The 26,120-nt window shown below is 43.1% G+C and overlaps 1 protein-coding gene across 2 annotated transcripts in view; it reads left to right on the forward strand.

Moving 5' to 3' along the window:
- The first annotated feature begins 18,850 nt into the window (after positions 1-18,850).
- TRIM36 (tripartite motif containing 36) overlaps positions 18,851-26,120 on the forward strand; it is a 75,085-nt gene continuing 67,815 nt past the window's right edge. For both annotated transcript variants that reach the window (XM_063454097.1, XM_063454099.1), the window contains exon 1: positions 18,851-18,944. In XM_063454097.1, the coding sequence (XP_063310167.1) occupies positions 18,873-18,944 (72 nt within the window). In that variant the 5' untranslated portion in view covers positions 18,851-18,872. The remainder of the gene's footprint in view (positions 18,945-26,120) is intronic.

A 26,120-nucleotide genomic window follows, 5' to 3' on the forward strand; every position in this document is an offset into this window, starting at 1 on the left:
GGAATTAAACCGGCTGCAACTCTTCTCTACAATTTACCTGTGTACCGAACCGGACTCGTACTCGACTAACCTCCTTCTCCTTCCCTCGACCACGGCTAGAACTTTGACTCCTCTCGACCTCTCTCCAACAGAACTTCCCCAGAGGGGACTCTGGGACCAACTTCAATCCACTGGAAGCTAAGTTACCTCACTGTGTTATATGAACTTTTCCCTGACTACTGAGCTCTCAAGCGTTATAGGAGTAATGCATATTCATTAACCCTTCAGTCTCCAGCTGAGATGTTTTCTATCAATTGAGCTAAATCAAATCTCTGCAAGTTAATCTGCATTACCTTTCTTCATTTTATTGCTGCAATTCAATTGTGTAAGATTGTCTAAGAATCCACTCAGCAATCCTGAAGTATTTAAAGATACAGTACCTATGGTTCTTCAATCAAGATACTAAAGACACAGTATCAGTGAATTCTCTGGTGAACTGTCATCTCTTTATTTCCTCAATTTATCACATTCACATCTAATTAATCTGAAATCTGCAGTTGAGCTCCATCAAACTCTATGTGAACGTGACACAGGATGAATGAGCTCCATATTCCTGGAACTCAAGGGGGGGGGGGGGACGAGGGGGAGGTGCCTACTTTAGTGCAGTGCCGGTGTGCGGGCAATTTAGGGCCATTGCATTTCAAGCGTAGGAGTGGGGGTGGGAGGGTACAACTAGGTGCAGAGTCTCCCATAAGTATGTGAAGGAGGTTCTACATGTAATTCTTTCAATCTCCCATACCCACCCTGTCCTTCCTATGGAAGTGTAAAAATTTAAAATAAAGTAACGTCATGAGGTGAGAGGGACTGCACAGTACGAGGGAGGGGAACACTATCTTCTTCTTCCAGACTTTCAGCTTACAAGGTAGAAGATCATATAGGTCGCCAGTGCTTTGTGCACGCTTGCGACAGATGCTAAATAGGCACAGAATTAACATTAGGAACAATGGGTGCACCTATCCCTGGCACACAATTAAAAATAACTCTGGATGTGCAGTGTTTCAAACAGACCACCATAATCACTTCAAATCACTAAATTATTTCCAGTTATTTAAGTTAAGGTTTGACCCCTGGACACAAAGCCGGCCATGGGGATCATAGGAAGGGTCCCATACACATATCCCCACATGTCCGTTATACATTTTCTCCTCGGGTGCTATTTCCCCCCAGAGGGGCACGCCAAGATGCCAAGATTGCACAAAGGCCCTGCATATGCTCTTGCTCACTGCATGCTGCCACTGTGCCACAAGGGAGGAAAGGGAAACACTCTCCCTCACTATCTGCTGCTGTGGCTCGATGACATCCTCAGTGTTCCGTCAGCCTCTATGATGTCACTGTGCAAGGCTCTCCTGCAGCCAGCAGAGAGCTGAGGCCTAGTCTAGACATTTACAGGGCAACTAAGTGGGGAGGGCATAGTTTGGCACCAGGGAGGGATGCAGGGAGTGCAGGTAACACTTTGATAGAAATAGTAAATATCAGCGCTAACTAATACAGCCCAAAGTGAGGCTAAAGGCAAAGTAAAGACAAGCTGGGCTTTGCCGGACAAGCCAGGTGTAGCCAAATCAACGAAACTAGAAATCATAACTCAGAACCAGGTACAAACTTAGTCAGTATGGGGAGACACTAATCACGTGTACAAATACCAGGAGCTGGCCTAGAATATGGCTAAAATGTGTATAGATGTTTATAGAATGGCAATGACTGCGTGAGAGATTATGTAAACAGTGGAACTGTTTCTTTAAGAAAAACGAGAGTTCAAAAAGAAATGTAAAAAACAAGATGAATGTAAAAAAAGTATAGAAAAAAATGGGACAAAAGAGAAATAGGCAAATGAAAAATGAATGTAAAATTAATATATAGATAAATAAATAAATAAATATATAACTAATGCAATATGTGCAGTGCAAGTGCCTCTATTGCTGCTATAGAACAGAATGGCTGGCACTTGCTCTAAATTATATACTTTGTACCATGCAAAGATAAAGATGCAAATAAAAATGAAATACTGCAATATTGTACAATACAGTATATGGAACTGTAAGCTAAGATGTATCACAATGTAGCAACAAGTGATAAGAAGCAATGGTTCCAAAACTGGATATAAGTAAAACACCAGTTTATTAGACAAAAATATAATAAAAGATGTAAAAATATATATATATTGTTAAAAAATATACTTCAGGAAAAGTTTTTCTTTTTTATTTATTTATTTATTTATTTTTAAATATTCTTTATTTTTGTGTGCATAAAGAGTACAAACATGCTGTTAATGCCACAATAGCTGGTACCGGCATCTCATAGTGAACATTCATATGGAATAGATTAAGACTGCACGTTTTTTTACAATATTCAAGCGTAACTTCAGTACATAACAACAAAGTAGCGTAAGTGTGGATATAGGATGAGTATTAACAATAAAATGAAATAAACCACAAAGATATGAATCCCTAGAACATGGCTGTCCTTGCTAGATATGTCAGGCAATGTGGTGGTTCATACAATATATGCTCAATCACTCTATGAAGCATGTAACTGCAAGATTAATAGAGGAAAAAGAGAAGAACGATAAACTCCACTGGTTAAATACATTGAGCTGTTTTTGCAGCTGGGTGAATAGCTCATTATTGGAGAAGGAGACAACTAAAGGATAGTTGGCATTATTAACAGTGAGAATGGCATTTGAACAACCCAGCCCTGCAAGACACTGACATGCCTCCTAACCAATGCCCCTACTTGCAGCCAAAGTTCCTGGAAAGTCCGTTCCGATCCTCTCCCCATAGTCAGCCCAGGTTTCCGCTGGGGTTTGCAGTTGCAGAGCTGTGGTCTTGCGCTCCCAGCAGCAGAAGGCAGAGACCTTCCATTTAGGCTTGTGCTGAAGGCAGGGGAGCAGATCCTCTTGCTGGTGAGGTGAGTGAGAACGGGAACACCCCTGGTATGTAGAGGAGCCGTCCGCCGTTGCAGCTTTTTACGCCATATCCTTTTTGGCACCTTTCGGGAGACACGTGTGGGATGCTTATGCTTGCGGTAGTGAGCAGTGTGGCGGCTCCGAGGAGCCACTGATTGATCAACAGGAGCGGAGGTGGGTGCCCTTTCGTATAGCTTTGCCCTGAGGGGGTACAGGTCCGGTCAGGTGCCCTAAGCTGCGGTTCCATGCGTGTTGGCCCCGGCAGGGCAGCATGTTTATCAGGGGATGTGAGCGTTTCAGATCTGTGTGTCAAACATTCCCAGAACCTCTGGCATATCTCCTCAAATCTTGCGTTGAAGTGCTCTGTCCACTCCGGGTCTGCTTGGTGTGGTTGAGGTTTGTGCATGGCGGCCATCTTGGTCGCGCCACGGTGCTTGTGGGTCTGCTGGAGTCTCCCGCACAGCGGGATAGAGTTTGCCCAGTGGGGACCGGGATATCCCCCGCCGGTCCAGAGGGGGGTGGTGGTGGTAACAGGACTCCCTGGATGCTGCCACAGAGCCTGCACACTGCCCCTTGAGATCGGCCACCTCTCACCGTTGCCTGTGCGCCAGCCCAGTAGGCCTCAAAGAAAGCAGGCGGGAATGCTGGTAAGCAGGGTGTCCTGTGCCAGATTTTTCAAGATGTACTGTTTTAAATAGTCGCTTTCTGCCTTTTCGGGTCCTCTGGTGTCAGAGTGTCAGCATTAATCATTGTTTTATAGCGCAATGTGCCAGGGCCTAGTGGCTAGTGGAAAGCACATCTGGCCATCTTGGATACCAGGCCCCGCCCCCATGCTGTTATTTTTCATTGCACTTTCTCTTGCTCCCTCTGGTCTCCCAGGCTGCTGCTCCTTCCCCTGCTGAGGGCTCTTCTTAAAGACACAGTTACACTGTTTACATAATCTCTCACGCAGTCATTGCCATTCTATAAACATCTATACACATTTTAGCCATATTCTAGGCCTGCTCCTGGTATTTGTACACGTGATTAGTGTCTCCCCATACTTACTCTTTTATAGGTTTTAATGGATCCCTATATATTTCCAGTTTTGAGCGGCCTAGTGCCAGTCCTACTCCCTCTATCCTGTGTAACACATTAGGTGTACCAGAACCAATAGTTTTTATTTTTCCTAATTTTCACAAACTTAGTCAGGACCACAAAAGCATATACTACAAAATAAGGTGGTTAAGAGTTTACAAATCCAAAGGCACTTGTCCTAAGGTTCACAGGAGTTTAAATAGGACCACGACCTTTTGGCCAGAGTGACATAAGCACAGAATTGAGGTTAAAATAGCGCAAGTGCATCTGGGTGACAATGACTCTGTACCCTCCCAAAGTAAACAGTCAAATTGTTTAAAGGAACACTCCAAGCACCATAAACTCTGCAGCGTTCAATGGTGGTTATGGTGTTTGGAATGTTCTATTAATAATGGTTTTGCAACTTTCCTGGGGGCCTGCAGTGTACCAGCTGCCAGCTCTACCACTGAGCTTAGGGCGGTGGTGCAGCTGACATTTTCAGCCAATGAATCAACCATACCAAGGATTCACACCGTGGAGAAAATAAAAGCCCCTTGTAGAAGGCTGCAATGGGCTCCAGGCAGGACACAGGTAATTTTAACATTCAAACAGCTTGACTATTTACTGTATGTGGGCACAAGGGCACTCCTGGAACCATAACTGCTGCAGTGTGCTTGGAGTGTTCCTTTAATTATCAAGGTAGTATGCATGAACATATTGTCATATAAATATAATACAAATGGTGCACTAAAAAATAAATACAATTCAATATACAATACTTGTGAATTAAGTTTTGTACTTTTTGCCAAAAGGAACCTAAAAATAAGTTACAAAGCACACATTGTGCAAATTAGTATCTACTAAACTATATAAAAAACATAACCACTCACAAAATCCAACTGTCTGAACTGCCACTCAAAACGTTCGATCCCAGGGAACATATTGAATATTGAACATATTGTCTACAATGAACTGTAACAAGTTCCATTTAAAGATGCCCTTCATAATATATTCAATGGACAGATAATACTATATATTAAACTTTTCCAAATGGGCCATTTCCAAATATGTAAGAACTACAACTCCCACCATGCGCTGCACAGAAAAAACACAAAGCCTTTTCCCACATCTGCTGTACACAAAATAAATAAATATAAAAAGGGAAAGGGTTCTGAGCAATACAACTCACAGTATTGATTGGCATGGATGAGTTCAAGAAGCTCCAAAACAATAATCCTCATGTTTGTATGCGCACCTCTGTGTAAATGTTGCATATGTGCCCTTTGGGAGGAAGGGGGGCGGCAAATTGCATCTTGGCCCACATAGCCAAAAATCAGGGCATGGATCCTACACTTGCCTCAAGGATTAATACCGTAGTAAGGACTGATTGGTCATTGTCATATGCACATGCCTACAGCTTTTAAAGCAGAAATGTGATATTGTTCTATGAGGCATGGAAATACAAAGAGCTAGATTATATAGAGAGAGTAATTTGCAAATCTGTTTACTGACAAGAAATATTCCCATAGATGTTAATGAGAATATTGTTATCCAAGAAGTAGAGTTAAAACCTACTAAGGGAATGCACTGTGTAAATAAATATGATTTTGCATAAATGAAGACTGTGCACAGCTATGTATCCTATCCACCACTGGGCTCCAGGCATCCCGCAGCAAGGACTTTCATCTACTGTAGGTTGCAGTTCTAAAGGTCCTACTTGCAAGTCCATGCTCCCAAATCATGTTGTAGGGCACTCTCCGTTTGCAGTCTGCCGTTGATGTCGTCCTACACTACTTTCAAGGCTTGCTGTCTCATAGCCATGGTGGTGGACTTCTAAGCAGTGACAAGGAAAGCTTCTCTTGAAGGATGGCCTCCACCAATGCCACATTTTCTGCCTCCATAAAATGTAGGCCCTTATGTCTCTCCTATGGTATGTCAATGCTTCCTGCCTCCCTCCCTGTTAAGACTAGTATCCCACATCCCTGTTTCTTTCAGCCCCATTCTGACTTGTGTGCTTCATTCATCTCACGTTTTTATTTACTTTTTGGGTATTTAAGAACAGGTTTTAGTTTCTCTCAACAGGCTCCCTTGATAAAGGCATTCTTGCCGAAACGTTGGGGGTGCTTTGGTGACTGACTCCGTCCCTGCTTCTCACTAGGTCTGCTATGCTTTATGTATTTCTTCTATATGTACTTATATTTGTGGGACTGTATTGTATTGGTATCTCACTGAACTACTTTTTGTACTGATATTTTGCTACTTTTACATTAAGCTTTTGGCGTTTATATATACATCCAGCATTGTTCTGGCTGTTACTTTATAATATGATATGACTTTATATCTTGGTTTCTCATGTAATGAGATATTCCAGTATTGTGTACCCACTGAACAAATACTTTTTTGTATATATAAAGGCTTGGCCTGTAGTTGTGGGAGGGGCTTGGTTTCCCTATAAAAGGGCTACCAATCCACTCTCACATTACCGTCAATGGTCTGGCGAGTCAGAAACGTTACTTCCGGTTCTGACCGCCATCTTGGATTTTCGTCTTACCTGTTCCTCGCGGTCTCCTGGTCTCCTGGTCTCCTGGTCTCCTGGTCTCCTCTTTCAGTGCTCTCCTGCGTTGTCCGGGCTCCCCAGGGTCTCTTTTCCCGCCACCGCTGTCCGCACAGTTTTCCGGTACTCGCTGCCGCCGAAAAACCGTAAGTGGGGCCCGCCGTAAAGCAAACTGCTTCTTACTCACAGCTTACACGGCGGAGCCCTTTCGCATTTCGGCACTTCTTTGTAAATCACTCCGCCGCTCAGTAAAATAATCCATGTCCTTTTAAACTGCAAAACGATATCGCTGCATTCGGCTACACACTTAAAATTTTCTGCTTTCAACTAAACGGTTTAAATATGTACTGTATCACTATTTTAAAATTCACACGTTAATTAGGAATTTTAACACGATCCGGCACCCACTTCTTAGGTGGAATTTCGCCCCCTACCGGTCAATAACGATACTACACACAAATTATTATTTTTTTTTTCTCCCTCTCTTTCTCTTATTATGTATACATAAATTATGCTACACCTGAATTATGATTTCTGACGTCTTCCCACAGGTTCTTTATCAGAAGTTATATTAAGAATTGGGCACCGGAGTCGGTACCATTTATACCTTATTTATAGGTTGGTAATATTGTCACTGGTTATGTTTTATGTAATGGCCATATAACATATAATATTAGGTTAAAAATATTATTTACTCTCCTAGGCTTAGTCAGCGGAACGGTAGCTTTTACAAGCAAGAAGCCGGTTTCTCTCGGTTATATCTCCTCCGCAAGTTATCGGGTAGGTTCTGGTTCTAAGGTCCACGATCTGGCCTAACCACTACCCCAGTTTCAGATATTTATATATCATCTTATACCCACAGGTTAACCCACCGACAATATCACAGTTTCTCTGCAATTGAGAGGTCAAGCCTGACTCACTCTTCAGGTACTACGCCAGATCCCACTATTTCCTAAAATATTATTTGAGGGGTACTGGTCCTAGATTAGGTGGCCCAATTAGATAAATATTTTCTGGTCTTAATCCTTAGGCTAGTGGTCCCGCGAGGCCAACATCCCTAACCTCACACTCGGAGGTAATACGTCCCTCGGGCCAAATCATAGCTAGCCGCCTCGCATCAATGCAAAGAGAGGGCCTCACCTGTCACTCCCAATCTTTCTTATGCTTTAAATGACACCGAGAGGCCAACACCCCGCCACAACGTTCGGTGGCCTCAAACGTCCCCTCGGGCCCACGCATAGATAGTGCCTCTCAAGCCGCTTGGCAACTAGCAGGGCCTCATCTGTCACGTTTCAAAAAAGCTTAATTGTTTCACCGCTTGGTATTTTGTTAGCCCACCAGTACCCAACCACAAAACAATTCATACGACTGACTATATATATTTATAATTTCAGTTATGTCACTAACGCCAGCTATTCCTGAAGAACTGTCACCACCTAGCACACCCGCTAGGCCTACCACCCCTGGTCCAAGTACAGACGTGAATAGCCCGGCATCCCTTAGATCGTGGACCATACCACGTCTTACAGCTGAACTAAGAAGACGCTGCATCCCTTTCCCAGCTACAGCTAGAAAGGCGGAGTTGTATAGGCTTCTGAACACTACCACTGACAACTCCGAGGCAGGGGAAGGCCCTAGCGGGTCTCAAGTACCAGCATTTCATACAATGATGACGTCCCTTATGACATCCATGGGGAAAATCACTGACAGGCTGGACATATTGGAGGCCGGTAGTGCTACTCACTCCACTACAAATACAACGGTCGCCACTCAGCCTCTTGCTGATACCTTACCCGGTAATACCCCACCAGCCACGGGGGACATAGAATCTATAGATCCCTCACACATGGTCCCAGCTCACCTTAAAAAGGACATTCTGGAAGGCAAGGACGTTAACCTAGCTTCATTGCTTATTGCCTCCCAGGATGTCCTTGAGAACAGGACCTTTGCTTGTGGGGACATTTCTGTAGTCCTTAAAGCTAGGGACCCTCGCCTGAATAAAAAATTGAATATACCAGAATTTGTGTTAGGTTTTGGCATCTATAGGGACGTATATTGCACTGTATACCCAGGGAAAAGAGCCGAGCTGGATGCGTACATGCACAAGTTGGTGGATTTGGGGCACAAATACGGTGGTACAGCGTTCTACGATTACCACCGTTCCTTCTCTGCAAAGGTGGCCGCAGCTCTGGCTCAGTTCAATTTAAGCATTAAGTGGAATAAATTGGACACGGAGCTATTCTGTAGGCACTTTGCAGGCCTCAAGCCCCCAACTTGTGCAGTATGCTCATCAGCAACCCACAGCACTAATTTCTGCCCTAATACAGCTGAGGCAGAACAAAACCAAGCAACTACTATCCCCTCAAGGTCAAATAAAGGTTTAAAAGACAAACTAGGAAGAGATATTGTCTTCTTAGGGAAATCCCAAGTATGCAACAATTTTAATGCTGGCAATTGTGGGTTTAGTTCATGTAGACTAATGCATGTCTGTTCACATTGTTTTAGGGCTCATTCCAAGACAATGTGCCCAAATAAAGCTTTTCCTAAACCCTATCTCACATGCGTGAACCTCAGCTTATTCACTGATTTACTACATCTACACCCATCACGACATTTTAGTGACTACCTCATAACAGGTCTATCGGAGGGTTTTCACACAGGGTTGATACACTTACCTACAGGCACACTGGAATGTGACAACTTACTTTCCACACGAGATGACCCACAGCTGGTACATAAACTTATCACAACTGAGGTGGACCAAGGGTTTTTGCTGGGTCCTTTCCACTCACCACCTTTTACTTCTTGGAGAACCAATCCCATTGGGATTGTCACGGGGAAAAACTCACTTAAACCCAGGCTAATCATTGATTTATCCGCACCACATTCCTCTACAGTCCCCAGCTTAAATTCCCTCATACCATCGGAAGAGTTTTCACTGCATTACGCCACTATCGACCATGCCATTGGGGCTATCATTAAAGCAGGCACAGGGGCATGGTTGAGTAAAACGGATGTAGTGAACGCCTTCAAATTACTTCCTATGCACCCTACACTTTGGCACCTTCACGGCATTAAATGGGAAGGGTTATACTATTTTTTCACTCGCCTCACTTTTGGCTCTAAAAGCAGCCCGCATATTTTCGACACATTTGCAGAGGCCTTATGTTGGTTGTTACTCAATATATGCAAATGTCCCTCAGTGATTCACTATTTAGACGATTTCCTCACAATTGAGAACAACACACTTCCACCCACAAGTTTAAGACACATGTTGGCATTATTTGAGTCACTTTCTATCCCAGTCTCCCCACATAAGACCCTGGGGCCTGACACTCAGATGCAATTTCTGGGGATACAACTAGATACAGTACACATGCAGGCTAGCCTCCCTCATGAGAAAATTGAGCGTATCCTGGCAAGCATTGACCATTACCTACAGCAAGGTCGTTGCACAAAAAAAGATTTACAATCATTGCTGGGATCGCTTAATTTTGCAATGAGAATCATTCCCCAAGGGAGATCATTTATTTCACATTTGCTGTCACTATTTCCACAATTTACCTCAGACACATCTTACATTTCATTGGACAACCACGCAACATCAGATTTGCACATGTGGAGAATTTTCCTCACTTCTTGGAACGGGCGTGCCATGTTTATACCACCTCACTCAGACACTTCACCTACACTATGGACAGACGCTGCAGCAAACACAGGTTTCGCAGCCATATGGGGAGACCAATGGCTTGGGGGTCCGTGGCCAACTGAGGTGACAGCTCTCACAAAATTCACAGAGACCTCTGCTTTATTTGAGTTGTACCCCATCGTGGCAGCAGCCGTTACCTGGGGCCACCAGTGGTCCGGTCACACGGTTTGGTGCTATTCTGACAACATGGCTACTTGCCATATTGTCAATAAAGGCCGGTCATCATCACTGGTAATTATGAGGCTCTTGAGACGACTCACATGGGTAGCAGCCACTTGTCAATTCTTTCTAACATGTATTCACGTTCCAGGGTGCACAAACATCAGTGCTGATCACTTGTCTCGATTTCGTTTTCAGGAATTCTTCTCGACACTGCCCACCGCTTCCAGACTGGCAACACCAGCCCCACTTTTCACAGACATGATAATGGATTAAAAGCCTTGTTAAATCACGCACGTCACATTTCTCACCTTGCACTTTCTGTAAATACAAGAAACACTTACGACAGAGCATTTCACATATTCAGGAAATTTATCACGGATTTTCACATTCACGACATGTTTACGATAGAAGCAATTTTGGGTTTCACTTCTTTTTGCCACATCAACCTAAAACTATCATTCAACACTATTAAATTATACCTCACGGGAATTCAACACCACATGCTTATTCAACAACCCAAAGCCACTAGTTTCTTGTCATCATATCAAATCAAGACAGTTCTTAGAGGCATTAAAAAATTAGACACACATGTCCCAGCAAAACGACTACCTATAGATAACCATATATTTCATGCCCTAATCAACTTGTTAGATTCCTCCCCGTTTGAGCCCAGGACAAACACGGTCATAAAGACAGCCATATATCTAGCTTTTTATGGATTCCTCCGTCCCAACGAATTCACAACCAGGACTATTATGACCACTGATTACTTAAGAACCATGGACTTAGAGAAACATAACGACCATTACCTACTCATACTCAAACACTCAAAAACCAGCACCATGGGTCATACCGTCACGATCCCTTTGTACCCTACTCATAACAAATGGTGCCCGGTACAAAATGTTGACAATTATCTGCAATCACTCCACAAACAACCATTACAACCTTTGCTAGAACTGCACGGTAACGTTCTAACTACAGCGAGGTTTATGCTCTATGTAAGATTGCTGTTGACTAGACTCGGCTTGAACCCTAGTCAATTTTCAGGTCATTCTTTCCGAATCGGGGCAGCATCCACAGCCTCTGCTAACCACATACCTCCACACATCATCAAAACAATGGGACGCTGGAAATCTTCCGCTTATACTCTTTATATACCCAATCCTGTTAAAGAATTAAGACTAGCTTTTTGTGACTTATCTAAATAAAGTTTGGTCAACGTATTATGTCTTATGGTATTTATTTTTGCCCACTTTTTACAGGCCTACTGCTCTGTCGGTTTCGGCACACCACAACCGACTAATTCCAACTAATTGGTATTTATGTTATTATATGTTATTATATGTTATGATCTCATATACGGCTATATGGCCACGACCACAAATATAAAGGCTTGGCCTGTAGTTGTGGGAGGGGCTTGGTTTCCCTATAAAAGGGCTACCAATCCACTCTCACATTACCGTCAATGGTCTGGCGAGTCACCCCACCCGCCACTCCCTCTATTACAAACACCCTCTAAGGTGGGCCCACTTTTTACAGGCCTACTGCTCTGTCGGTTTCGGCACACCACAACCGACTAATTCCAACTAATTGGTATTTATGTTATTATATGTTATTATATGTTATGATCTCATATACGGCTATATGGCCACGACCACAAATATATATATATATATACTTATGGTTGTGCTCCTTACTCTATTTGTATTTGTATTTGTATATATTTGGGCTTTTGGGGATAGAGCCTTTTGTTAGTGAGCACCCTATTTCTTATTTATATAGAAGCTCCATTTGGGGCTAGCTTATATTCAATATTGGAGTGTGCCTACCTTATTTCATGTTTTACTATTTACAGAGGGAACAACAGCAGGGGTGATCAACAGAACAATAGAACAATCCCTTCCCTGCACCACCAAGTCTGGGTTGTGAAACACTGATTTAGTCATTGTCCAGTTAATTAAATTTAAAAAAGTCTTGCCTTCACAGACATGAGCGCCAGGGATTCCGAACCCCAAACACCCTTCTTACCAACAGATACTCCCCAAATCTTGTACATCCTCAGTGTGGTTTGCTAGCACTTTTTAACAGTTTCATAACAGCTCCTTTTTATTTTAAATTTATATTAGCATACCTCCCAAAATTTTAAATGGACAAAGAAGGACACATTCATTTTAGGGGCAAGGCTGCCATTACAAATCCCGGGCCTGGGCCCCCACGAGCCCGTACCCACACACCGTGACACATCGATATTACTCACACACATGCACATACCCAGATACAAACTGCTTGACAAACATACTGTACACACAGGGATACTAAATGCTAAACACACAAACAGATACCAATACACACTAGCATACAGACACACACACATTTAGAGCCTTGCACAAACATATAAACACCCACTGCCAGAAACACCCACACTAACAGAAACACACACATATGCAATATGTTTTAGCCACCCTGTTCTTTGCCTACCTTTTTTCAGGTGGGTAGTTTCCTTGTGGTCCAGCAGGGCTCTGTCCCCAACTCCGAGTTGTGCTGAGGGGGCTGTGCTGGGCTGTTCTTCTCCTCCAACGTAGCTTCTTGGCCACATTGAGGATGTGAACAGACATCTCTTACTTCCTACATAAGGCAGATCATATTTAACTATGCTTGTCTTCAAAGGCCCCATGTGTCTCTAGTAACAAAAATAGGAAAAAAAACACACTTCGAAAATGTGCCCTGGAGTATAGTAATGAACTTTGTGCAGCCTTACAGAAAACACTTTCCATAAGCATCCTTGATTTATTCTGAAGGCAAGTAACACAACCTTAACAGATACAAACACGTGTGCAAACAAAACTACACAGGTGCATTTAAAGTTCATGTTTAAAGTATGCAAGTATGAACATAACCAGATCGCTAAATCTGATACATTTGGATTTATGCTCCTAGAAATATTTTATATTGCCAGAAATAGCTCACAGTTGCCTGTAACCTCCATATTTTTTAAGATATTTCTTGCCTGTTATATAATAATGTATATAAGGATTAGCAATTATATTGTCTTGGTGTTTTATTTAAAGGAACACTTAAGCGTTAGGAATACAAGTTTGCATTTCTAACACTTTAGTCTGCCTAGTTACAGAGGTCCCCCCTGCCCTTTTGTGTGGTTTAAATAATATAATAAGGTTTTTACTTACGTTTTCAGGTGCTGTTTAAATAATATAATAAAAACGTTTTTACGAACCGTTTTCCAGTGCCGAGACTCCTACAGTGCTGCTTAATTCTCTACCTTCTGTTACAGCATGGAGAAGGGATTACTTTCTCCACAATGGTCCAATCCAAAGCTCTTAATGGAGGAGCATAATGGACCAGATGTGCATGCTCTATAACCACTGCACTGCACATGCATCCAAGCTTCCCCATAAGAAAGCATTGAATCAAATTGACTAAATGTTTCTGCCATGCACAAGTCTGGTGTTCATATGAGCTTCTAATCACATTTACACACACCTATGGTTGCCAGGTTCACCAGTGACCAGTTCCCCCTCTGCACACTAGCTGACACACCTATGCCCACAGATATATGCTAACAGTCACACAGATATTTATTCCCAGACAAACTCACAGATATACACTCACAAATACAGATACACATTTATGCAAAAAACAAACACTTAAGGGTGCACACTGTAACATACATGCAAACGTAGATACACACAGCCACGCTCACAGGTACACACTTGAAGTCTTGAACATACAGATATACACTGCCACAAACACACTGCCAAACACTGCCACACACATATACAAACACATAGACAATGCCATACTCATCTAGATATATACACTTGTAATCAAAATTATTTAACCCCTATTGAAAATCAGGTTTATTGTCAAAATTTACAGACAAACAAAAGCAACTGAAATAGCTCAACACAATGGATGCTTCAAGTGGATTCCACCACCTGGAAATACAACTTATAATGACTTTTCCAGTCTCAAAATTATTCAACCATCTTAATAGACTACCTCACAAGAGCACAAATATGCAAAATATGTGTTGTCACAAGAGCAAATATATGCAAAATAGGTGTTGTCTCTAGTCAAGGGCTTCATTAGTTGCACCAGGGGTGCTTGAGCTGGAAAACTTGAAATAGCTGAACTGGCTAGGAGTTTGTTGAGTGTCACATTTTACTGCATGTTAGAAATGTGGCTAAGTCAAACGAATGGTCTACAAAGTTAGGGGAAGAGATAATCGCCCTTCACAAACAAGGAACAGTATACAAAAAGATAGTGAAGTCACTAAATGTTCCTAAAATCACCGTCGGAAGCATAGTTCGCAAGTTCAAAGTTGAAGGAACAGTGTACTCTACCTGGACAGGCAGGGCCGGACTGGGAAAACAATTCAGCCCGGGCATTTTTTGTTCACAGCGGCCCACTGAAAAGGGGGCGGGGCCAGATAGGGTGTGTTTTGTCATCCCCAATGACAAGCACGCCCCCATCTCAAAGTGAGCATGTTGGTTCAATGCTCTTCCAGGGCATGAGAAAAAGGCCCTATATTTGTTCTGCACAGTGCAAGCAAATTTAATAACATGCTTGCATTGTTTGCTTGAAACTTGTCTCAGGGGTTTCCATAATTGGGATACTCACTGTATCCCATTTATGGAGACACTATGTGTTTGCTTACATGGAATCTAGTGTGTGCATAGGGGATCCAGAGTGTGTATGTCAGAAATGTAGTGTGTGTGTAGGTGGTGCAGCGTCTGTGTGTAGGGGATCTAGTGTGTGTTTGAAGGACTCAGGAGTGTGTATAGGAGATCTAGTGAGTGTGTGTGTGCGTGTATAGAGGATTCAGAGTGTATATAGAGATCTAGTGTGTGTATATCTGTAGATATCCAGAGTTTGGTAGGAATCTATTGTTTGTCTGGAATTTAATGTGTTTAGGGGTGCAGTATGTGTGTGAGGGGTTCTGTAGTATATATACATATATGTTTGGTGTGTAGTATTGTGTGTGTGTGTGTGTGTGAGTGGTGCAGCGTGTTTGGGGGCTGCTGTGTGTGTGAGGTGTGCAGTGTGTGTGTGTGTGTGTGTGCTGTGTGAGGGTGATGTGTGTGTGTGTTAGGGTGCTGTGCGAGGGTGATGTGTGTGTGTTAGGGTGCTGTGCGAGGGTGATGTGTGTGTGTGTGTGTTTTAGGGTGCTGTGTGAAGGTTCTGTGTGTGAGTGAGGGTGCTGTGTGTTGGGGTACTGTGTTAGGGTGCTGTGTGTGTTAGAGTGGTGTGTGTGTTAGGGTGGTGTGTGTGTTAGGGTTGTGTGTGTGTTAGGGCGCTGTGTGTGTTAGCGTGCTGTGTGTGTTAGCGTGATTTGTGAGGACGCTGTGTGTGTTAGGGTGCTGTATGAGGGTGATGTGTGTTAGGGTGATGTATGAGGGTGATGTGTGTTAGGATGCTGTATGAGGGTGATGTGTGTTAGGGTGATGTATGAGGGTGGTGTGTGTTAGGATGCTGTATGAGGGTGGTGTGTGTTAGGATGCTGTATGATGGTGATGTGTGTTAGGGTGATGTATGATGGTGATGTGTGTTAGGGTGATGTATGAGGGTGATGTGTGTTAGGGTGATGTATGAGGGTGATGTGTGTTAAGGTGATGTATGAGGGTGATGTGTGTTAGGATGCTGTATGAGGGTGGTGTGTGTTAGGATTCTGTATGAGGGTGGTGTGTGTTAGGATGCTGTATGAGGGTGATGTGTGTTAGGATGCTGTATGAGGGTGATGTATGAGGGTGATGTGTGTTAGGATGCTGTATGAGGGTGATGTGTGTTAGGATGCTGTATGAGGGTGGTGTGTGTTAGGATGCTGTATGAGGGTGATGTGTGTTAGGATGCTGTATGAGGGTGGTGTGTGTTAGGATGCTGTATGAGGGTGATGTACCCTAAATAATACCCTAACACACATCACCCTCATACAATGATAATAATAAACATATATTTTAACCCCTCCAGTAGTTAAATCATTAGTATTACTAATGTGTTGGAGGAGGCAGGTAAATGCCAATATTGATGTGGTTTTTTTTTTATAATAAAAGTAAAAAAAAACAGACATTATACCCCCACCCTTAATTTCTTACCTATAGCCTGGAGAGGAGGGGGGCTGCTGATATCCATCCCTGGTGGTCCTCGTGGTAAGTGAACTCTAGCCCTTTGGGGCTAGAGTTCACTCTCGCGAGACCCGTCCGGTTGCCATGGCAACGGACGGATCTCGCGAGAGAAACGCGGCGGAGCTGCAAGTTAGAGCTCCGCCGGGTCCTCTTTCTAGGCAGGCTGTCTCCCTCCCTCTCTCCCCCGCCCGCTTTGATCTCCCCACCGGCCCTTCATGCAACACAGCTGGGCCGGCACTTGGATAGCGCCGGCCCTGCATAGACCGGCTGGATCTCCCCGGCCCGTGGCCATCGCGGCCCACCGGGCATTTGCCCGGTTTGCCTGATGGCCAGTCTGGGCCTGTGGACAGGGCAGAAAAAGGAAGCTATCAATGGCTGCAAAAGATCTGCAGCAAGACTTGGAGGCAAGTGACATTGAGGTTTCAGTGAGCATTGCAAGGGGCGTACTAAGCGCATAAAGTTTCTATGCCCGGACTCCAAGATGTAAACCACTACTGATCCAAAAGCCCCCAAAACAGCTCCAATATGCTCAAAATCATATAAATAATCGACAGTTTACAAAAAAAAAGTTTTGGTATTCTGTTCTGTGGAGCAATTAAACAAAACTGAAACTTTTCGGTCCAACGATTAACCGGTATGTCTGGAGGGAGAAGAATGAAGCATATGCTGAAAAGAGCACTCTGCCTACAGTCAGTGCCGGACTGGCCCACCGGGATACCGGGAAATTTCCCAGTGGGTCGCAGACAGCCTTAATAATCAGCATGATGAAGCCATTTAAATATTTCCCCTCGGACTGTGCCAGCCTGTCAGTCCGAGGGGAGTAAGGAGGGAGGAGCTGGGGGCTGGTGCGGCTGCAAGCGGCTGGAGGGAGACCTGTCAGTCTCCCTGCACAGCGTAAAAAAATTTTGCCCGCATGCCCGCCCCCACGTGGACGCCCCGCCTCCTGAACAGAAGCCCCGCCTCCCTACGCAAGCCCCGCCTCCACACACATTGGACCACCAGGAAATAATTACAGTGGAAATTTCACAGTCCCCCTACCCACCATACAGCCCCCCACCCACCTCACAGTCCCCCTACCCACTCACAGCCCCCTACCCACCATACAGCCCCCCTACCCACCTCACAGTCTCCCTACCCACCATACAGCCCCCCACCCACCTCACAGTCCCCCTACCCACTCACAGCCCCCATACCCACCTCAGAGTCCCCCTACCCACCAAACCCACCCCTACCCACTCACAGCCCCCTTATCCACTCACAGTCCCCCTACCACCATACAGCCTCCCCACCCGCCATATAGCCCTCCTAACCACCTTACAGAACCCTACCTACCTCACAGGCCCCCTATCCACCATACAGTCCCTCTACCCACCTTACAGCCCCCTACCTACTCACAGCCTCCCTACCCACCATATTAGAAAAATAAATATATACATATATATCTCAATAATATGTACGCCATATATGTATATGTATACATGTCTTGCCACCACAGATGATTGAGTAATATATGCACACATAATATATATATATATATGTGTGTGTGTGTATATATATATTACTAGATCATCCTCAGACTGACAGGCTGGAAATATTTAAATGGCTTCATCGTGCTGATTATTAGGGCTGTCTGCCTGGGGAAATTTCCCGGTATCCCGGTGGGCCAGCCCAGCACTGAGGCACTCTGAACTAATTGAAAACTGAATCCAGGATCTCAACCCAACACTTAAAAACCACTGAGATTGACTTCTCATTCTGCTCTTTTTTTTCACTTTTCATCAGTTTGACACTAAAACCTAGTGATGTTAACAGTGATTTTGCATGCAGCTATCCTTAAGAAGTGTTATCCAAAATGATGTAATGATAGTGTAGCCAGATAGCAACTTCCTTGACATGTAGATTTCTGTTGTGTTATGTGTCTGCAGATTGTTATAATCACTGGATACCCCCTTCACTCCCTATACCAGTCTATTCCAGTCCTATGGTTATATCTGCACTGGGACACATTGTTTAGGAGAGGGGAGGAGGCAGTGTAAGGGCGGTGCTGGCTCCTCACACAGCTAGGGTTGCTTGTCATGAATTGTTGATATCATCACAGCATATCAAGTTTATTTTGATTTTTCCATTAGCTCATCTCAAATAGCTTGTAATCCAAAACCATAAATATTCTGGCTCTAGTCTGTAGCCTGACTTTTTCTGTCAGATGTGTGAGGATCCAAACTGGTCTACATTAGATTGCAAGCTCTGCGGTCCACCTGCTCTCAGAAGGAATTTTTCTTTATTGCAGTACAAAGGGGACTCTTCTAAATGGTTAAAATGGTCGAGTCAGACGAAATCTTTCAGTTTGGCTTCATAATTGATACAATCTCAGCAAACCAGGTAGGAAGGTCTGTGGGGATGGTGGGTGTATCCTGAAAAGTATTTAATGAATGATACTGAGTAGCAGGAATTCGCATTGTTAGTAAATGGGTCTGAGAAAAATATCTATTGCTCTGTAAAAACTAGATACTGACTTTAAAATGTCATCAGCTTTATCTCCCAGTAAGTATGGCTTAAGAATTCTAAATCTGTTCAATAATGGGTGCTTTGTAGCAATAGATGGAGAGATCAGTGCCAATTGCCACAACATGTTCTGCCCTGGACTACAATTTCAGCAAGTCATACTGGGGATTGCTGTTCTATAAACACATTTGTTCTTTTTTTTTATGTATAGCTGATTGTCCCAATGTAACTTGTGTTTTAGTACTGGATTGTTTTAACATGTCGGTTTTTGTACTTTAAATTATAGGCTATTCTAAAATAAATAACATTCTTTGAAATTTCAATTAGAATACTGTTAGATTTCAGAGTATACAAAAAATGCACTTTGGATAATTAGTAAACCATCGGTGACCTCACAGGTCTTTAGTAAATAATCTATCTGTATTTTGGCTGACAAATATAATGTTGACATGATGTATCCATAATGTGTATAGATTTAAAGAGGAACTGTCACTTATCTTGGAATTAAACCATTTAATAAAACTCTGACAGTCACCTATACTTTGAGTTAAGGTTTTTTTTTTTCACTTGACACTATTTTCTTTTAAACCGGTTACAATGAACATTTAGCAAATTTATATCACTTTCCAGTTCTGGTCAGGCACAGCTAAGGCAAATATTGCAAATGAGCAGGATAAGTATAAACATTGCTTCATTATGTATGTTTTCTGTGTGTTGATTGCCAGGTACAAAGATTATAACAATGATGGTCAGGGAGCTAACATGTGGGCACACCATTGCAGGATTAAAAAGTGCGGGTTTCTGCATTAAATATTTATTTTTTCACACCTATATGAATTTGTTAATTATTGGGATATAATAATATTAAAAAATCCTGGCAGGCGACAATAACGGACTCAGCTCCACACTTTTAGCGAAACTGCCGTAGAACATTTTTCACCATAAAGGAAGACTTGGGAACCATAATCATCTCAGTGAAGTTGTTATGGTGCCTGAAGATCCTGGGCACTTTCTCACTATTATTTTTAGCGTTTATATTGCGCCAACATATTCCGCTGCACTTGACAATGATAGAATTGTGATATTTGACAAGTAATTGATATGTTTTAAGGCCGTAAGGCCTGTATTTGTGGGAGGAGTTAGCGTTCCATATAAACGCTACTCCCCCCCCTTCCTACCTGCCGTACGCACGCTGTTCACCCCACCCACCTCTCCCTCTTATACAATTCATTCGGGGGGGCCCTCTTTTTCAGGCCTACCCTCTACGTCGGTTCCGGCACACCACACCGACTTAATTCCAATCACAAGGTATTTCACTATACGATATTAACCGACCACAAATACAATATAAGAGAGACAAAAGGTGAAGGCCCTGCTCAAACAAGTTTACAATCTATGAGGCTTTAAAAGGTTAAACATGGGGTAAACCATTTAACCCCAAGTTGTGTAGACTGCTCTGCTCCAATATGGAAGAGCCTTGAACTGGGTACTGGTGATAAGCTGAAGGTATCAACTAATGCTCACAGCCTATTACTAGCCACCTAATGAGAAAACTTTGTGAGAAATGTAAAATGGTGTCCAGGACTTCCAGGCACCATAACAACTTAATTTACATAGTTTTGGTGCCCCATGTGTTCCTTTGAAATCTGGGTGCATTAGGATATATGCTACTTTATGAAGAGGTATTTTTTTGTACTTATTTACTTGTGACAACAATATCTGCAGACTACTCATTTTAATGCACCAGCTGGTACTCCTTGAGAATACATTGTAGGCAGTGGTGGATCCAGGGGGGAGCACTTCACCCTCCATACACACACTGCCCCCACTAAACTCCCATACACACACTACACCCTCATACACACACTGGCCCCATTCACAGTGTTCCCACTGCCCCCCCCCCTCCCCCCCCCTGGTTTGAATATTTACTCTGGGAGGGCACCACGGCATCCTGACACCATAACCACTACAGAGAGCTGTAGTGGTTATTGTGCCTGGATTGTTTCTTTAAATTATCTATGAGTGCCCCTCCCGAGATAAGGCTCTGAATCCGCCAGTGGTTGTAGGCAGCCCCGTTTTGATACGAAGAGTGGAGAGGGATGGAGCAATGAAATACTGTTCCTGATGGGAACTTTATCTTATTTGTTTAATTCAAGTTAGGAAACATTAATAGACTTTCATTACGGGACCAGTTTGACATGATTTTGCTGTCTTTCTTGAATTGTTATTATTTGCTTGTTTTATCTTCTCTGGCATCTCCCTAATGTAGACTCCTCCTTTAGATACACACAATGTATGATGCTTTCTTGTTATTTCCCCATATTTATTTGCTAAGAATGGTGATTTTCGTTGTTTTTTTTATAGACTTGTAAGACTTGGTAGGAGGAGGTGTTGGGTTGTGTGTTTGCTGTTCTCAATCAGTATTTTGTTTTTGTTCAGTGTCCTTGTGTGTGTTTGTATGGTTTGTCTGTTTGTACGAAAGATCAGTGTGTGTATGTACTTTTCTATATGTGTGTATGAGTAGAAGGGTCTCTATGTGGTCTGTATGTTTGGTCAATGTGTGTGACTCCAGGGGTTCCACCTCTTTCTCTGTCAGCTTTGTCTGTCTCAGTCAACTTTGCACTCTCTTGTTCAATGTCTTACAGAGTTATTTACAAATGTGAGAATTCAAAGTCGATTTTAAATTTAAGGTCAGAGTAGCTGAGCTCGAAGCAGAGCTGATTTTAGAATTATTCAATTTTGACTATTTTAATCTTAAAGCGATTCTAGAGTGCAAGGAATACAAAGTTGTATTCTTTACACTATAACTCTCTCTGGCGCTCCACCGCTTGCGCAACGCGACTACCTCCTTCCCCATTCTGACATGGAAAGGGTTAAAAACACTTTCTGTACTTACCCAATTTTTCGTCGGTGCTCCGCTTTCTCCAACATCACCCTGTGGGAGAGGCTAATACGCATTTGCCGTGAGCAACGCAAGTGTATTAGACCCTCCCTGTAGAGAAGTACTGCTTTAATCCTTTCCTATGGGGATTTTACTGACACTGGATGTCCTCATGCAGAGCATGATGATGTCCAACGTCAGTTAGGCGACCAAAAGTCGCCTGGCCACTAGAGGCAGTCTTAGTCCTGCAATGTAATTATTGCAATTTCTCTAAAGCTGCTATAATTTACATTGCAGGACTAAGAGGGACAGGGACATTGCACCCAGACCTCTTCAATGAGCTCAAGTGGTCTGGGTGCATACAGTCTCATTTAAATTCCCTTTAGAATAGAACTTTTTTAATCCTTACTTTAGTAAATAACCCTGTTAATGTTGCATTATTATTATTATTATTATTATTATTATTATTATTATTATTTATTTATTTTAAGTAAAACAAGAACAGTACATTTTTGGTAGACATAGGAAAATAGACTCCTAAGAAAATCTACCACTTTTTTTTTTTTTTTTTTTTAAGAAACTAGAAACATGCTGGATAATGTTGCTATGCTGACAGGTCTAGTCAGTGAACAAAATGTGATGCCTAAGGCAATTATGTAACCATAAGAAACATTAGTAAGTGATGCTAAATAGCACACTAGGCAGCAAGAACTACTTATGTCGTATAGGTTTAAAGGAATGCTTTAGTCACCAAAACAACTTAAACTTAACCCCTTAAGGACCAAACATCTGGAATAAATGGGAATCATGACGTCATGTGTCCTTAAGGGGTTAAGGAAGCTGTTTTAGTGTATAGATCATGATCCTGCCGTCTCACTTCTCAAATCTCTGCTATTTAGGAGTTAAATCCCTTGTTGTTTCTGTCCATGCAGTCCTAGTCACACACTCACACACCATGCATGAAAAAAAATGGTTTCACTTTCAATTAGATGTAACTTACTTTGAAAGTTCTTATTGCCTGCTCTCTAAAGTGAACTTTAATCATACACAGAATGCTTCTGTGGGGTCTAACTAGCTATAAACAGTGCAGGGGATAATACATTTTAAATTAAATAGCATTTGCAATGAAGGAAGTGTAAACATTAGCTGACTCTTTGCAGGAAGTGTTTAGGAAGGCTGTGCAAGTCACATGCAGGGAGGTGTGACGAGGGTGCATAAATAAAGTGATTTAACTCCTAAATGGCAGATAATTGAGCAGTGACACTGCAGGGAAATGGTCTATACACCAAAACTGCTTCAATAAGCTAAAGTTGTTTTGGTGACTATAGTGTCCCTTTAAGTTTATGTGGCCTGCAAAAATCCCCCCCCAAAAAACGTACATTTTCATAGATACATAGGTATAGTATAAAAAAAAAGTGGCATCTCCGGCTTCTAAACCTCAGTCCTACTAAATCCTATGAACCCCCTCTACTAAACACCGGCCCCCGTTTGAAAAAATATATATAAAAAAAACAAAAAAACAATATTTGCCAACAAGCAGACACCACACACATTGCCGCTGCCAGTATGCGACTCTGTAGTTCAGCCTCTGGTATACCCCCAGTGGTGCCGGCTGCACCTTTTGCCAAAGCATATCCTCACGCTATTCCTTGAAACCCTGTGAAGGTGGAGCATGTTGATATCACATCGGAACGTGGCGTTGCGTGCTTCAGTGCACCTCCAGGTCTTCCACTGTTCAGCTGCAGCCATCGCAACACTGACCAACACACACTCACTGACACACCCATACACACACACACACACTCACTCACTGACAGACACACAAACACATTTACATATTCTTGCACACACTCACAAATCATTTTATTTATCTCCATGGGGTGCAGTGGGGATCTTCTCTCTGGAGATCTCCCTTCTTGCTCCTCACTGCTCCCTCACGTGCGATGTTTAGTGATTTATGATTACGTCATATTTCGGCACCCAGCATCACTACAGAGGGCGCGCGCCAGGGAGCAGGAGGAGCAGGAAGAACAGACGGAACTCCCTCTAGCGTCCTCTTCCCCCTGGCTGGGTAAATTTTAGCAGAGTAGGCACCTGCTCTCCCCACTCTGCCTTAACAGTAAGCATGTCAAACTTGCGACTCGCTGGGCCACAAAGATATTCATTGTGGGCCATGAGTTTGACATGCTTGCTCTAGAACCACAAAAATATAGGTATTTGATATCATGTTAGCTGAAATGACTTAGAATGTAACCTCTAGGAGGAAATAGAACATTATTAAACCATACCACAATAATAAAAGAAAACGCTTATCTAAAAATAAATGAAAATGAGTGGCCAGGTATTTGAACAAATAAAATGTTGTCCGCTATCGAGTAAAAAATTAACTCAATTGACAGCCCTTTCAGCAACTTCAGCTGATTCCCATGAGCGCCAATGCTGTTTCATGTCCAAGGTAGATTCCGGACCAGGGTGCCCCCCCAGGCTTGCGCAAGGGCAGGTATCAATGTACCACAGACTAGAACACTTCTAGAGGCCAAGTCTATCCCCATCTGGGGGAGGACGGAGGGTTTAGATAGCAGTCATCACTGGATGAGGCTAAACTTCCACCCACGTGGGCGATGCGAGGAGGCCAAGCCTCGTTGTCTCTCAGCTTAGACAGGCGGGCAAAAGGTTGAGGGTGTTTCTTCTTAATGTTTTCACCCCGAGGGGGGCCTCACTATCACCAACTGCGTGTCCCCCTATTTCCCTTTCGGTGTGTAGGCTTGTTGGGTGTAGTGGTTCCTTATTTTTCACCAGAAGCGCTAAAGAACTTCATCAAGCCGTGACTAGAAAGAAGCAGTAGAGCTGTGGATAGCCCTCTATTTGAAGTTGCAAGAAGGGTGTTTGCCATTTTTGGCGTTTCGGTAAGTGGGTCAGAAGCAGCTCTGGATATAGGGTAGGTATAAGTAAGACTGCTTAGATCCTTTCAGAGGGGCTCGGGATATGAATAGAGGGATATAGATGTATTACCGAGCCTTAGAGTGATCGGACTTAGTATTATATAAAAATAAAAACACGGTCAGAAATAGCCATGGTCAGGACTAGATAAATTTAGATATACAAATAAATACTCCAAGTCAGGATACCAGACATATTCAAAGTGAAATTGCAAGCCAAGGTCAATATCAGAAATTCAAAAGAGACTATATGTGTATCGAGGTAGAAACCACCTGCATATTCCCTTCTCTGAGGAAAAGAGCTTCCCATCACTCACTGCTGCTCCACGCATTGGCTGACTAAATTAACACATAAGTAGAGAAAAATAATGCTGGTACCAGCCAGCTTCCCTGCCCAATACCCACAATACCCAAGATAAGGACTCGTATCCAGATCTTGACTGGGGGAATGAGAGCCATCTCATCAACACCACAATGTTACCTGGTGGGGAAGGGTTGTCCTTTGCTTTTTGTAAAATTGCAGCTGCCGGCAAGTAAGGTTGAGCAACAGTTTATCAGATATTAGTAGACTCTGACCCAAAATGGCTGCTGAGCAGATAAAAAAAGTGGAATGTTATAAAAAAAAATCAATAATTATTATTGCAAAAAATATATAAATTAGCACCATAGCGTTAGGAATACAAACACTTATTCCTAATGCTATAGTATTCACTTCACTATTTAGGCCCCCGCTCCCCAAGTTAAATAAAAAAAAAAAGTGAAAAACGGTTTTCCACCTTTTTACCCAAACCGACACTCACTTGGTGCTGCCACACACTCCACATATAGTGTAGTCGTCCTGCAGGTGGAACTCTACGATTGTCCAATCACATGCCTCTCATAAGGAAGCATTGAATCCAATGCTTCCCTACGATTAACATAAGTGTCAAACTCAGTTGTTGCCATGGAAGAAGAAGAAGAAGCCACTAGAGGTGTCAAGAAGACAGCCACTAGAGGTGTGTTTTATCTCTGCAATCAAAACTTTGCCGTATCTACTAAAGGCACCCGGAACCACCCAGAAAAGGGGTGAGTCCACCTGAGTTAATGGCAGGTCAGCCTGGCGTAAATATACACCAGGCTGCCTGTCCTTCATGCCGGCCGGTCCACTGAGGGCAGACTCTTTAGGGAGCACAGTTTCAGTGGTCACTACAGGGTCCTCGTGCCCTAATCCTAGCGTGAGCGTGTGTATTGATG

This window comes from Pelobates fuscus, chromosome 5, assembly GCF_036172605.1.
Source record: "Pelobates fuscus isolate aPelFus1 chromosome 5, aPelFus1.pri, whole genome shotgun sequence".
In the NCBI taxonomy this organism is placed as follows: Eukaryota; Metazoa; Chordata; class Amphibia; order Anura; family Pelobatidae; genus Pelobates; species Pelobates fuscus.